This window comes from Callorhinchus milii, unplaced genomic scaffold, assembly GCF_018977255.1.
Source record: "Callorhinchus milii isolate IMCB2004 unplaced genomic scaffold, IMCB_Cmil_1.0 Scaffold640, whole genome shotgun sequence".
Taxonomy (NCBI): Eukaryota; Metazoa; Chordata; class Chondrichthyes; order Chimaeriformes; family Callorhinchidae; genus Callorhinchus; species Callorhinchus milii.
Genome location: NW_024705381.1, coordinates 11,684 through 27,145, shown reverse-complemented (window position 1 = coordinate 27,145; position 15,462 = coordinate 11,684). Strand labels below are relative to the sequence as shown.

The window sequence follows — 15,462 nt, the reverse complement described above, 5'->3', positions numbered from 1 at the left end:
TCCATTCCGTGTCTGCCTTGTCGACACAGCTGTGTGTCACTCCAGGTGATGGTCCCACGTCCAGTGTTTGAAAGTAACTGAAGAGCTGAGAAGTTTTGTTCAAATGCCTTAAAAGTAACATTCAATATAATTGTCGATGTTGTTCCAACGTTTACAGTCTTCGTGCATCGTTTATGAAATAAGGCACCTTGGTTCGGTTTCAACATTGGCTGAGACTCTCCAGCAAAGCATGTCCTCATTAAGCAGCAGCCACCCACAAACAGTGCGGAGTCGCTACGCGTCGCGCCGCATTGCAGGCAGCGCTCCCGTCGGCTGACGTTAATGCCCATCAGCTGCGTCAAAAATGTGAATGCCGAAAGAGAGCATCAAATAACATTCGCGCCTGTCAATCCCCAGTGCGTCTCCCATGCATCCTCGCACTCCCTGTGCACGCGTCCTCTTCATACCCATGTGTTCCCCTGTGTCCCCGTGCATACCCCACGTGTTTACAAAGGTGTCCTTACTATGTGCCCTTCCATGTACTTCCCCATGCATCTCTGTGTCACATCTCTATGTCTCTCCCTGTGCATCTCTTTGCATCGCCACTTGTCCCCATGTCCGTCTTCTGTGTTTACCCCATGTAGCCCCCACCACGTGTACATCTGTGTCTGTTTCTCCCCATGTGTCCCCACGTATCCCTCGATATAACTCCCCTGTGCCTCCACTTGTCCCCCGTGTTTAGCATGCTCGCGGACAAGCTGAACATGTCCCCGGAGGAGGCGGAGCGTTGGATCGTGAATCTGATCCGGAACGCCCGGCTCGATGCCAAGATCGACTCGAAGCTGGTGCAGACCTTGAGCACCCACCCACCCCGCCCACCTGCCCCCGCCACCCCCCCACCTCCCCTGCCCCACTTTCACCCACTTGTGCTATGGGTATTGCATCATGTATGTGTGTATGTACGTACGTATGCATGTTGAACTTCTTTCGCACCGTACGTAGCCAACTGTGCTTATCGGAGGTGCGGGGGAAGGACCGCAAATCAAACACAAAAAGCAGTTCGAAATGAATGAGTTTTCAATCTCGATTTAAAAGTGCATAGCTCGCTTCCTCATATTGGAAGGAAGAGCGTTCCAGATGGCCGCAGAAGCACATTTGAAAGCGCGCGATGCAGTGCTCGTCTTTGTCGAGTCCATTCGAATCTCTTGCAGAGCAGTGCAAACCCTCTGCGGTAGAAAATGGCCCACTGAAGTGGATAGCACAGAGCTGCCTCTGAGATCCCTTTAAGTGATCTCGGGTCTACACAGTCGAGGGAAGCACTTTCCTATTGATCCTGCCACGTAGATTAATGCTCGTGTGATAAACTGACATTTTTTAAAATTTGCTGTGGCGCTGAGCTGTAATTTAACGAAATTAAGTGCAGAACCAAATTTGATATGATGGGAGGGTTTTTTTTACTATTCCAGCATTCAGAATGGCTGTGTCAGAGCCACTGGGCTAGGTGTGTCTTCTTGGTTCTTTCGGTAAAGTCACGTAGTAGGGAAGTAATAAAATAATAAAAATAAAACATAATAAAATAATTCTCACGACGTTTCGGCCACAACGCAAGCAGCCGTCCTCAGGTGAAGAACATGTCTGTCGATAAGACAGAGTCTAAATGACACGTCTTAGGCTTGGAGTGTCTATTTAAGCTGTGAGGGAGGAGGAAGAGAGCCTTGACAAAATAATTTGCATTTGAAGAGGAATTTAGCATATTTATGGGAAATGCAGGAATGCGAATAGTGCTAATTGTGAAATGCGTGGGAGGTGGGCGGGGGGTTTTCAAAGTCATATTATGCCCGTGCATTATGTAGAATTAGCAGCATCAAAGGGAGGGATCCTTAATTGCCATGTTATTCAGAAATGACTCAAGATTACACATTGCAATCATTGCCCCCTTCTGGCAGATATACCCATTTGCAGTTCGTTAATGAGTCACTTTGTGCCACTCGGGGTCAGCTTCCATCCGGGGGTTCACCTAGGCTCGGAAAAACTACAACTCTGCACTGATCGTTGATGCTTACTTACATTATGGGCGCAATATAAATGCAAGGATTATTATGACTATAATTCCTCGCTGTGTTTGAGAGCTGGGGCCTGTGCGTCTCTTAAAATACTACGGTGTCGTTGCTGTATGTTTGGTTACTGCTTCTCGTGTGGTCGTTGTAGTTGCTTTGTGTAGTGGGGTCACTGTGGTTGTGGTTTGCTTTGTGTGTGGTTACTCTGTCGTATAATCGCCAAGTGGTTAATTCTGTACATGTTGTGGAGTGTAATCACTCTGTGATTGTGTGCGGTGTATGGTGTAGTCACTGTAGTTAATTGTGTGTTTGCTGTGTATGTGTTGTTATGGTGTAAGTGCGCTCTTCGTGTGTAATTGTCACTAATATTGCAGCTTGGGCTGGACACTGGAGCTGGACACTGGGGCTGGACACTGGGGCTGGACACGAGCTTCATAGCTCGTCGGCTTCTTCCAGCGTCAGTCACGTGTCTTGTTTGCGGACGTTAAATGCGCTGTCACCTGTTGCCTTGCAGGGCCACGTGGTGATGGGCAACAACGCAGTGTCGCCGTACCAGCAGGTCATCGAGAAAACGAAGAACCTCTCCTTCCGCAGCCAAATGATGGCCGTCAACATCGAGAAGAAAATGTCTCAGAACAACCGCGTGGAGGTGGGTGGGGATGGGGGTGGGGGCGGTGTGCGGGGAGAGACGCGGAGGTAGCGCCGGAGAGAGGACATAAAGCGTGAGAGACAACTCGAGCTTTGTGTACGAGGCTCTTGCGCTTTTTATAGAGGGGGCTCTAAAGGTGCACCGCGTGGCCTGTCGTGGGATTGAACCATCCAACCTTTGCTACTCAGCGGCCGTGCCTCGCAAGCCACCGGATAAGACGAAAACGGCATGCTCTTGAACGCTTGGGCTTTTATTCGTTGACGATTACAGTCCGTCGTTTTGTCCGACAAGACCTTTAGGGCCGGCAGTACATGGTTCATAGCATGGGAAAACCGTGACTAACCCGAGCGTGTTTATTTTCTGCAATAATATTTGAATATACAGTTACATTTTTAGGGGCGGGGAAGTGGGCGGGGGGGGAGCTTTGGAGAGCCACTTATTGGCGTGCACTGGAAAAATACATGGTGTGCAAAAAGGTATCATCTATTATTAAAGAATTATTATTAGACAGCAGTTTTAAACTGTGCGGTCGAGACGACGTTGGCAAACGTCGTTTTTATTTATTTCTATGAAACCGAGAGGCTCGAGTGAAAAGCGCGAAACGGGCGGCGTTCAGAACGGATCGCAAAACGAAGTTGTGGTCGACCGACCGCCTGCAACTTGAAAACCTTGCTGTGACGCCAACGCCACGGCCCATGTGTGGATGTTTTAGAGGAATGAAGTGCGTGCGGTGCAGTGTTTCAAACTACCCAAGTGTGTGAGTGTTGCTGCCTTATCGACGCAGCTAAAACTGCCGTCGAATTGTCAATAGAAACAACAAAAAGCCCCACGCATTCGTCAGTGAGACACCGCCTTAAAAGGATTGATGTGTAATTGTTTGTGCTATAAATGTTTTTTAGACCATACGGTGTTATTATTGTTAATTGTGTTTGTGCACCACTGCCAACGCAGCTGCAGCAGTATCATGAAATAATTTGTCTTATTGTAAAGCTTGAATAATTGACGAAAACCTTCATGGACTATCAGAGGACACTTCACATCTGCTCACGAAAACTACAAACCCACTACACCATAGGAACCTCCTTTGCCAGTAGCAAAATATGATCATTGGTTTTTACCCTTTTATCTGGCAACAAAACTGACACCTTTTTTACAAGGAGTCATGTTTGCATTGACCACAATACCTGCGGTCAGAATGCAAACAAAAAACACAACTCTGATAATGTATGCACTGTCCTTGAAATTGATTGGTCCACACCCAAGACAGCTTTTCTTAGAGCCTAGTCTCACATGGTGTTGGACCAGATGATGCCAAAAGGCGCACAACTCAAAGACAATGCACCATCAGTATACTCCTTGTAAAAAAGGTGCCAGTTTTGTTGCTAGATGAAAGGGTAAAAAAACCACTTATGATAATACAAACCCACTAATTCAAACGCTATGGAACCACGTTGTTTAACCAATACCATTGCCCAGATTGTTATTGCTTTTGGGGACAAGATTGGCAACAGAATACTTCTTAAATAGCAAATGTTAGAGGAATAAAAAAAACGTAATGTTACACTCACGCAGCAGTGCAATTGGTGCTAATGAGGCTGGGTGAAAGGTCTCGCGCCCAGGGGAAAGAAGCCTCTATTAATGTATTGGCCTGACCATCGTGTGCTCGTGTGTTTTTAACACCGTGTTGAAGCGGCATTAGCATTATTCACGCTTATTTTTACTCGCATGTTAAAAGCTGAACGCTTAATTGTTTTTATTTTTTGACGAAGTGAATTGCCGCAGCTGCGCGTAATGGTTTTGCACTCTGGACTTGCTATCCGGAGGTCCGTTTGGTTCTATTCCATCTCTCGGTTCGGCGGTTGAAACATTGAGCTAGTTTACGAAACACACCCCCACCCCCCTCCCCATGCACCCCCACATGCGCCGCCCGCCCGCCCCCACCACCACCACCACCAGCAGTGATAAATGGGTGAAGCAGTCGGTCAATTGGCATGTTGTGTGGTGGGGTAAAGTTTGGTTACTCCGACCTCATCCTAGACGTATGGGTAGCGTGGAAGAGTAGGCCAAATCCCCTCCAAAGGGGCTGTATAGAGCTTCCTTATAGTGGACGCCCTTCCACCAGCAGTGGTGTGAGCGAGACATTGCAGGCCTGCACCTTATGGCAATAGGTGCTGTGGCCTTGTGAAAAGCAGCATCGGGATGTGGTAAGCTCTTTTGTCTGCGGACTCAAGTCGGTTGTGGAAATTCCACATTCCTATGCCAGGTGTCAGTATCTGCATGATGGCCTTCGCCTTAATGTACGAGTCTTAATTTTAGATTTGAAGTTTTCCTGACCGCAAGGATTCATACTCTTTGTTTTTTTCGGTAAAGTCACGTTGGTAAAAATTTAAATAGATAAAATAAAAATGAATGAAAGCAACTCGAATAAAATGTTATCAAATCACGACGTTTCGGGCGCAACACAGGCGTCCTTCTTCAGGTGGGGACAACGAGTCTTAATTTCCAAATTCTTTGGGCGAGCGCTTTATAACCAGGGAATGGCGCGATTATCATCTTGGCATCTCTCTCGCAATGGAGAGCAGGGCATCAGCATCCTGCCGTCACAACGGATTAAAGGGAGCACAGGGAAAGATGGGCAGTCTCTATGTATTCATCCGTTCTGAGAATTAAATACATGTGTGTGTGTGTATATATAAAGAATTCAGAAAGTTTAATATATTACTATATAGTGTGTAGAATGATGTGGCCATTTTGTGTCGTGTAGATTTGTGTGCTTTGCGTGGTATTTGTGGAGATGCGTGTGCGGTTGTGTGTTGTTGATTTGTGCATCTTTACAGAGATGAGTTGTGCGTGGGTTTGTATTACGCGGTTGTGTGAGTTTGCGTCTTGTGGTTTGTGCTCAGACTTGGAGTTGTGCGCAAGTCTGAGAAGTACCGTGCGTCGGCAGTTGCGTTGTGAAATTAGGGCACGGGTGGGTATGTGTGAGTGATTGTGTTTGGTGTACTCTGCGGGTGTTGTGTGTGCATTGAATTTACATGGCATTCCGGGATGAGGGATGGGTGGGATATTTTTTTGACCGTATGGCCAGTTGTTGTGTATGTGTAACAATGGTAAGATGTACATGTGTGTGCGTGCCTATTGAGCGTATCTATGAGTGCGCATTGAATTAAGTTTAGGGGATGATGTGTGGGTGGATTGGTGTGGTCGGTGCATAGTTAGATGTTGTGAACATGTGTTGAGTGTGTACGGTGAGTTGTGTGTATGTGTGATGAGTCTGTATGTTTTGCATGTTGAATAGCGTGGAATGGGGTGGGTGGGTGGGTGCATCATCCGCTCAGCTGGGCTTCGTCCGTTCCATGCTCCATTCTCCACGCCCTGTTATTGCCAAAATTAAAATTAAAAACACACGCTCACTGACGTCACCTCCCTCCCGCTCACCCGCACAACCTCCTCCACCCTCACCCGCTCACCGGCACAGCCAGCCACCTCACTCCCACGCTTGCTCACCCCCCCGCTCACCACCATTCTTCACTCTCTCTCATTTTCTCGCACATAAACTCCACATTGCACCTGTCGATGAACTCTGAATTCACAGTTAACCCTACCTGCCCATGCCCACCCTCAATCCCTACCCTCTCTCCCACCTCCTTGCACCCACTCACATGCACCTGATCACTTTTAGGTGCACACCTTCCCACCGTCATTCACATGAACAACTACACAAACTCCCTCACCTTCACTTACCGGTCAGAGCTCACCTTGACTCCTATTTATCCACACCCACGGATTTAAACCGGACAAGACAGGTGTCCTTTCACTCTGTGGATTGAAAGTTACGACATTCAGATGCCAAACGTTAATTGTTTTGTTGGCCTGTGACTCTCCTTTAAGACTCGTTTAAACCCAGCGCTGTTGCACCACTAATTCCCTCCACTTTGGATCGCTAATTGATTTGGACGTGTTTTGAGGAAACCCGAGAGACTCCGTGATGGAGGAGGTTGAGGGTTTTGGATTTGTGGGTAGAGTGGCCTCAGCGGTGAGCGCTATCGCCCCCCCCCCCTCAAACCGAGAGTTCACGGATTCAAACCTGACCTTTGACCTCTGCTGGTCATTACACATAGAGCAAGTGGAACACATGGTTCAGGGAGTAAACACATTTATAGAAAAATAATTGGACTTGGGCAGGATCCTTCATAACAAGAAGGGATATGTGGCATGGCCTGTGGTCAAGACTGACGACGGAATAGCATACAAAGAATGGAGCATGCCCTAGAGGATGTCCATTGCAGAGATGGAGTCAGTGATTCCATCGCAAGACTTGGCATAGACATAGCAACAGATTGGGGAGGCATTCATCCAGCAGTGCATAAGATCATGGCTAATGATGAATAGAATGATACAGTTTAGGTGTCATCTTATGTGGTGAATAACAACAAATGAAATGTAACAATATTTACACTACACGGCATGATGGGTAATATACCCACAATCCATTCGAAACCCAAAACATTACAGTTGTCATTTTCCCACAAAATGCTTTGCAGCATAAACAGTATTTATATTGGCCAATGTGAGGCGGGAGTGGGAGATCACATGTGAAATGATTCACGGTGATGGCTGGTGGTTGCAATATGAGGCAGTACAGTAAGTAGGATTCTGACGGGGTCTTCTGAAAAAGGTTTTCTATGCATTCGCCTTTTGTATCTATGGGCTGTCTCTGGTTTTCTGCCATATACGCACACAAAGCTTCATATATGAATTGGCTAATCATCACACAGACCCTCGTGATAATAATTCTAAGAGGTTCCGTGAGGCTTTCCTGGGATAAAATTTCATCAAGAATTCAAACTTGCAGCAAAACATGTTTTTTTTCAGTGCCCATTGGCACAATAGAGGATCGTCTGATGTGTCGGCGTTCTCACTATAAATTTTCATAGTGGGGGGCGGGAGGGGTGTAGAAGCAGCTAAATGGTAACAATAGCCGAATAAACCACGAGTAGAAATAGACCCAACGTGCTTCGAGCACATTTTCTTTGTGGACGATACTAAGAATATCATCCCAGGATAGGGTCAGCAGCTTGGAAGTTCTGGAATAGAACATGGCAAGTAGTCAGTGTTGGAAGAGGAGTTGCAGATGAGATCAGAGAAGAGAGAGGGGGAGGTTACGATGGTTGGGACACATGTGGAGGATGATGGAGGAGGGCAAAAATTGACTACTGTAGTCAAGTCCCAAAGCCAGAGATGGTGGTGGTGGTGGTGATCATGAGACTGAGAGTAGTCCCCGAAGGATATAGCGACCGTTTAACGAGTAAAACAGACCTTGAGCCAGGTGGTGGAAGTCGAGTGATTTTTGCAACAGCTGTGGAATCTAGCGTAAGGAAGTAACCAATGGCAAGCGGAGTGGTGGCATTGGCAGCATTGGCTGTGTATGTATGTTGAACTTCTTTTGCACCGTACGTAGCCAGCATACTCATCAGGGGTGCGGGGGGAAACCAACAAACTAAGTACAAAAAAAATGTAACCCGTAAAAACAACGTTTTTCACTATCAATCCTTTATATGCGTGGCATCGGTTTTATTTTATTATTCATTTCAGTTTTTCTTGAGTAAGAGTTTCATTTTTATCACATTGGTATTTTAAATTAAATATGAATTTTTTTTTCCCCTAAAAAGTGGAAAATTTTGGGGGGGGAAAAATTTCACGAAAATAAATTGTCACGCACAACGAGTCTGTGTGCAAAATGTCAGCTCGATTGGATCACGGGGAGTGGGTTAAAAAACGACCGAAAGATTTGCACGGTCGTAAGCGCTCAAGCAAGCATGCAAGTGAACTTAATAAAGGATTTAATAACTTCTAAAGAGAGATGGCTGTGGTGACGTGTGGTGTTCGTACGATGATTGTTGTGTTCTCTTTGTGTCATACACAGGCGCCACACTGGGCTGCTGCGGAGGTGTTCTACTGAGGGGGAGCGCTCGTGAAACCTTACCGGCTTCTCGCCCATCACCGTGTTTTCTGAATGAATCTCTCGTGGTATGAGAATCGGGCTCGTGCACATTTTTACGGCAGTTTATTTTTGCCAAATGACTCGACGAAACGAGAAATAAAGATGGAAAACCCAGACCAAACCTGCGTCTCCCGCGTTGTCATGGGTTCACATTCGGGCTGCCCCCGCCGTTCAGCAGACTGGACAGTGTTGGCAGTCGCCCTACTCCCGAAGCCATCGCACTGCTCGCAAACTTAAACCTGGACGTATAATTTTTCGATTTAAATCCTTCGTGACTGCAGGATTCATCTTCTTGGTTCTTTCGGTAAAGTCAAGTAGAATGGAAATAATAAAATGATAAAAATTCAACATAATAAAATAATTCTCACGACGTTTCGGCCACAACGCAAGCAGCCGTCCTCGGGTGGAGAGCAGGTCTGTCGAGTAGACAAGAGTCTGAATGACACACCCAGGCTTGGAGCGACTATTTAAGCTGGGATGCAGGTGGGACGTATAACTTGCACTAACTTGCCACAAGCTCGAACGAAGAAGAATGGGCCGACGATCAGCCAATCGTTTACCGGCGTTCGCGGTCACGCGGTGCGTTGGCCAATCGAATGTTCCGTAACGGAGCGGTGCACCGTTACATGCAATGGCTCTTCTGATTGGTTTGGGGGGCGGGGGAGGGGGACCTTGTGTCACCTTGGATATCTGGCATCTGATTTGTCCCAGAGAGTCACGTCGTCGCCAGTTATTATTCACTCGGTGCACTCGAGAAACGGTGCCTTAACGCGGCGAGAGAGTTTGTGTACGTCTGAGAAAGCTGATCGCTATACCGTCGAGAGCCTAGTGCTCTCAGAAGGGTCACCCAAGGCGGGAAGACTTCAGTGGAGACGTCAGACAAAACCCGTTTCGAAAGGTCCCCACATGACCTTTTCAAATAAATTGTGATCCAAGAAAGCAACGGAAACTACTTGGATTATTCCTCCTTCGAAAACTTCAATGATGACAAGCAAAATCAACAAAGGCCCTGAGTATCGGCGTCCTTTAAATAGGACAGGGGTGCTAAGAATCTCCGAGCTTGTGTCAAAGCAGAAGTAGAACATGCAATCAAAACAGCTAAGCCAGGCAAAGCGTGCGGGCCCGACACAATCCATGTAGAATTGCTCAAACTATTAGACCGGGACCAATATCATCGTGAAGTCGCACACGCCGTTAGGCAGCACTAAAGAGAGAGAGAGAGCACTCCACCGACATACACTGCACACCCGTGTAAACTTACAAACGCAAAAACAATACGGGCAAAGATTCTGCGTTGGCTTCTGTAGATTGTCGGGGATTAGTGCTGTGAGTGAGCAATCAAGACCAGCCGGTCACATGAGAGCGTGATGTGTGGTATGATCATTCCCTGGTGCAGCCACGTTTGTCTCACGAGTGTTCACAAACCGCGCTGGCCAAGGCGGCCCTCTGGTACCTTTTGCCACTAAAGTGCATCGTGGCTGAGAATGGAGCCTTTGTTGCCAGAGTTGTGTCGTGCAAACAGCTTTACCACCTCTCTTGTTTCACCAACAGTTGGTGTGTGTGAACAATTCTACAAATATCTCCTGTTCAGCCTGACAGACCGTTGAGACGTGCGCTGTTAGCAGGCGTCTGTTAAAGGCCAACATAGCACACAAGTATGTTGTGTTGGCCAATGCCATGCCTGGCTGTCCAGGTGCTCGTTTAAGGCCAAATTAACCTAAGCGAGTCCTGGGACAGCCTCCGACCACCTATTGCCACTGATGTTGACCACAGTTGGCAGTCAAAACTCGGCTTGCATAGTGAAGAAATGGGCCACTGCACCAAACCGATTGACACGGACACGTGCGTACGATGGGCTGCCATTTTCTGAGACTAATATTGCAGCCGAAGCAGTAAGACTACAGCGCACACGAACCGATTCAAGTTGGCTGAGACGGGCCCGGGCATTTTTACACCAAAATCCTAAGGGGGGTTGCCTTCCTTCGCTTGGCCGTCCCAACCTCTGGCATTTCCACCCAGTTCCCCGGCGTGTGCTATTTATCAATATTAATGCTATAACTTTAGATTGTCTCTGGCACTTCTCCATCGTCTGAACAATCCTAAGCTGGGTGGAGGGGGGGGGGAGAGTGCCGCAGTTTGGCCGTCGTTTGCAGCTTCCTTGGCCATTTTCTGCAGCAAGATCGTGAAATGTCCCCCAAAGGAGGAGGGAGGGTGAAGCTCTCTGCCAGCAGCAGCAGCAGCAAGTGCATCCCCGTGGCACATAAGATTAAAAACGAAAGCAGCACGCACAGTCCAACACGACGTGCGTGTGTGTGTGTGTATATATAGTGGTCTAAACGAGACCGCGTCTCAAGACGCCGTTCGCAAACAGTGGGGCCGAATATTTATTTTGCGGAGATGCTGCCAGTCGTAGGCAGACACGTAGAGGAACGTGAATGACCCTAAATTTCGATTTAAAGCTTTCGTGACTGCAGGGATTCATCTTCTTGGTTCTTTCGGTAAAGTCGCGTAGAATGGAAACAATTAAAATAATAAAATAAAACAATAAATTAATCTCACGACGTTTCGGCCACTACGCAAGCAGCCGTTGTGGCCGAAACGTCGTGAGAATTATTTTATTATGTTTTATTTTATTATTTTTATTGTTTCCATTTTACGTGACTTTACCGAAAGAACCAAGAAGGTGAATGACCCTGTACTTGAACAGGCAGACAGTCTCTTGTGTGAAGCTATACAATGCAATTTGTTTTTATATATAGTCCGAATGCAACTCTATCTCAAGACACTTTATAGTAGCAGGGGGAGGCAGTCGGGCATAGGCAGGAAAGAAAATGTGAAGGTCTTGAGGCCAGAGTGGGACATGCGTGGAGGGTTTTTTTATTCTTGTTTATGGCAATACGTTTAAGAGAATTGCCAGTGTCGAAGTTTACTTACCACGAGAGCACAGACTAACAGTGGTTCACTGTCTTGTCCATAGGGAGGGAGTTGAAACTAAATCTGAACTATTTTTTATTTTACCAGGCGAGGTCCACAAAGCTACATAGCTCTTTTTGCAGAAGCGACTTGGCCCCAAATGATGGCTCAATGAAGTGGCTTATGTGGAAATGTATAGCAGCCAAATACTCTAAAACAAATGTTTCTAAAAGTGAAGGGGGAAAAACGGAGGATCCGGAGCAAAATCCACGCGACCACGGGGAGAGAACATGCAAACTCCAAATAAACAGGTGTCAGGGTCTGGATCGAACCCACGACCTCCTGTATACCAGGCAAGGGAATTCACATCTCGCCATCATCAAGGCCGGTCTTTCCCAATTGGACACACCCAGAATTCACCACTCGACGGACAATCGCAATTTCTACATCGCTTCTTGGAAGGCTGCAAATACATATTTACAATTATTTCAGAAGATACGTACTCGGGGCAAGGTCCATATATCGTCCGAAAGGCGTCTTCCCGCAAGCGCACTTTGATCCAGCGTGTAGCGTTCTTTCTTCTGGAAGGTATTTCTTGCGTGCCCAAATAACTCGCAGACTCATCTTCCATCTGACTCGAGATAATCAACAGTCCAATAATTGGTCTCGTGCGCACTGGGGCGGTTTTTGGCACCCAACAGGGAGATCAATAATGAGGGTATCACGTAACCTATTAACTAAGAGTGAAGGAGAGCTTTCTGGACACCTCGTGCATCGGTTGTTGACGCGGTTAGCGGGGAGATGGCGTCCAAAGGAGATCGACAACTGAACGTTCTTAAATATGATTCCAAATTTCGATTTAAAGCTTTCGTGACTGCAGGGATTCATATTCTTGGTTCGTTCGGTAAAGTCACGTAGAAGGGAAATAATAAAAATAAAACATAATAAGGTTAAATTCTCCTAGCTTAGCAGTGTTCATTAGGACGCTGTCTTTCCGACAGCCCTATTCTTCACCTGAGGACGGCTGCTTGCGTTGTGGCAGAGACGTGAGAATGTTATTATTATGTTTTATTATTTTATTATTTCCCTTCTACGTGACTTTACCGAAAGAACCAAAAATATGATTCCCTTGAACGCGAAACATCAACGTTGGTTTTCACGACCTTCCAGCACCCTTAAAATGCACGTAGCTTGGCACAAGCGCCATGGCAACGTCACCGTTTCGTCAAAAATGTCAAGCATCGCTGCTGGTGTCAGTATTGTATTTGGGGTGTAAAGGGTTCGATTGTATGCGTGCGTTAAAGGTAATGCTGCATATGCAAATACACTTAACTTCACCGAGTCTCGAAATACATTTTCAAGAGGATCCTGCACAGGCATGTTTAACCAAATGCCATAAGAGTAAAGCTAAATAATTCAAGCATGCTCTGTTGAAGTAGCAGACGGGCGGTTTGTCAGTCCTTGGGCTTCCCTAAATTTGTCGCCACTATCGTGAGAGGGCTGCTCATTAGAAGCCCCGTGGGAAGTTTTGGCAGCAGATGGCTGTGGCACAGAGGTCGCAAACGGGTTTTGATTCCTTACCCGTACCCTACCCGAAATGAGTGACAAACGGTTACTCACCAGTGACTCACGGCCTACCCATACCCGGCCGCACCAGGGTCGCAAACGGCTACCCGTACCCGGCCGGGTACGGGTAGCCGGGTATCGGGTAGGGTACGGGTATCGGGTACCCGGTTGCGACCTCTGCTGTGGCAGCAGCTGGCTATACTATATTGATGAGTCCTAAGAAGAATAAAACTGATTGGAAAAAGATGGTCGCTGCATCACACACTTTCAGATGTGCTTCGACCGTCTGGAACGCTCTTCCGATATTAGGAAGCCACTGGATCTATGCATTTTAAAATTGAAAACGAATTTCTTTAGAATCGTTTTTTGTTTAGTTTGTTGTCCTTCCCCCGCACCTCTGATTAGCACAGTTGGCCACGTACAGTTTGAATGAAGTTCAACATACAGTTAGCCTTGGCCTTTCCATGGCCTTGTGCCATTTGTTACGATGTAATCTTTACATGCAAAGCATGTCGGGATTCTGTTGTGTTTCTCTGACACCAATGTGCGCATGCTGTATATTATCAGATAACACTGGTCAACAAAAAAACACATGTTTTTCTGGCCTGGACTTTTGCAGCTGTTTTAGACTAATTTCAGGGTGCTGATTCCAAATCTGATCTCAGATTTGCTCTATCACATCTCATTTTTATGCTATCGGCATACCCCATTTCATTGGTTTTCCCCGAAATTAACTCTGTCACTTATGATTGCAAGTTGTTGCGAGCCAGTGACTGCTTTAGTGTTAAAATATGGTGCTGTGTTTTTTGGATAGTGTGATTATAATATTATTTTATGTAGATATCCACATTTATTTAATATTTTTCTTCTGCAGTTTTTATTGAAAATGCAATATTTGATATCTCAAAAACCTGATGTGATAGACAAAAAAACTGATGCCAGATTTGGAATCAGCACCCCAAAATTTCCTTAAAACCGTTCGAATACCTTATGCCAGAAAAAGTGTGTTGACCAGTGTCATTCGTGGCATGAGTGGCAGGATACGCTAGAACCTGGAGAAAACCCATGCATACAGAGGATTGACGCGCAAAGCTCCATACATATGTAGTGGGCTCAAACGGAGTCGCAGACGTGCTCTTTGGAGGCAACACATTTATTTGACAATAAACACTATACGACCTATGGTGGTGACCACCAGGCTAACTACACTAATCACACGGTAACGAGCTACCACGGACAGGACCACAGCTTGGGTCCAGGTCCACGTGTTGGAGACTCTTCTTGTAGAACGTAGAACGTAGCTTCTTCAGGATAACAACAGCAACCGGTCCATCTGGGGGACCCGGCTTATATCCTGTGTCGTGGGGCTCGCTCCGCCCTTAGCCACGGGCCGCCTTCTCGAATCGTCGAGCAGGATCTTGACCTGGACACGTGATCACCCCTAGCCCCCTTTTGGGTGGCCCCCGTGTAGACACCACCGGTCACGTGTTCTCCGGGGTCAACCAGAGTGCCATGGTCCCTTTAAACCCAATTCCGTGGCCGGCACTCTTGCACCGTATCCTGTAGGGGCCGGCACTGCACGCCGAGCGTGGTGCCATCCATCGCTGTCAGCGCTCACCGAGCCCCGCTTAAGGCCGGTACTGCATCCACATTCAAGTGGTGTCCGCGATGTCCATACATCGCACGCCGTGCCTCTCCCAGGCCGGCCTCACACAGTGACATCCAACGATGTCACACAGATTGCTTCCAAGAACCCACTGAACTGGACCTCATAATCAACGTTTTTGGGTTTAGATCGCGTTATTTATAAATGTGTCGTAACCCTCCACCACCCGACACGGCCAATCAGTAAAAAAGTGTCACGTTGACAAAAGACAAATTCGTTCACTGCTTTAGCCCACCGGTGTGTTGAAGCGTGAAACCACAACATTTACAATTTTTGAGTACGACGTTTCGCTGATAATTGCATCCAGCATCATCGGGCAATTCGCCAGAATGGACCTGCCCTATCCTGGACACCTCGCAGGCCAGCAGCAGCAGCAGCAGCACAGGAGAGATGTGTATTATGGTGTGCAAGAAGTTCAACGTACATGGAATATGAGTGTGTGACGGGCTAGAGAAGAGATGGACTGATGTGGTGCAGAAGGATGTGGAGCTGATTGGGACCTGACGATGATTTATCCAGCACTGTCAATATCGGCCTCTGCGGAGGAGGTTCATGAAGGATGTGTGGGGGATTTGGAGGCAGTCGCCCTTCAACAACAACAACGGAGGGCAGAGAAGTGACGCTGCCA

The 15,462-nt window shown here is 47.1% G+C and overlaps 1 protein-coding gene across 1 annotated transcript in view; it reads left to right on the top strand.

Moving 5' to 3' along the window:
• LOC121852252 (eukaryotic translation initiation factor 3 subunit E-like) overlaps positions 1 to 15,254 on the top strand; it is a gene marked incomplete at its 3' end in the record, with an annotated part of 36,692 nt that extends 21,438 nt beyond the window's left edge. The window contains exons 13-17 of the mRNA XM_042346339.1: positions 722 to 824; positions 2,551 to 2,685; positions 10,086 to 10,243; positions 14,735 to 14,805; positions 15,142 to 15,254. Coding sequence (XP_042202273.1) covers positions 722 to 824; positions 2,551 to 2,685; positions 10,086 to 10,243; positions 14,735 to 14,805; positions 15,142 to 15,254 — 580 coding nt within the window. The remainder of the gene's footprint in view (positions 1 to 721; positions 825 to 2,550; positions 2,686 to 10,085; positions 10,244 to 14,734; positions 14,806 to 15,141) is intronic.
• Positions 15,255 to 15,462: the final 208 nt, after the last annotated feature.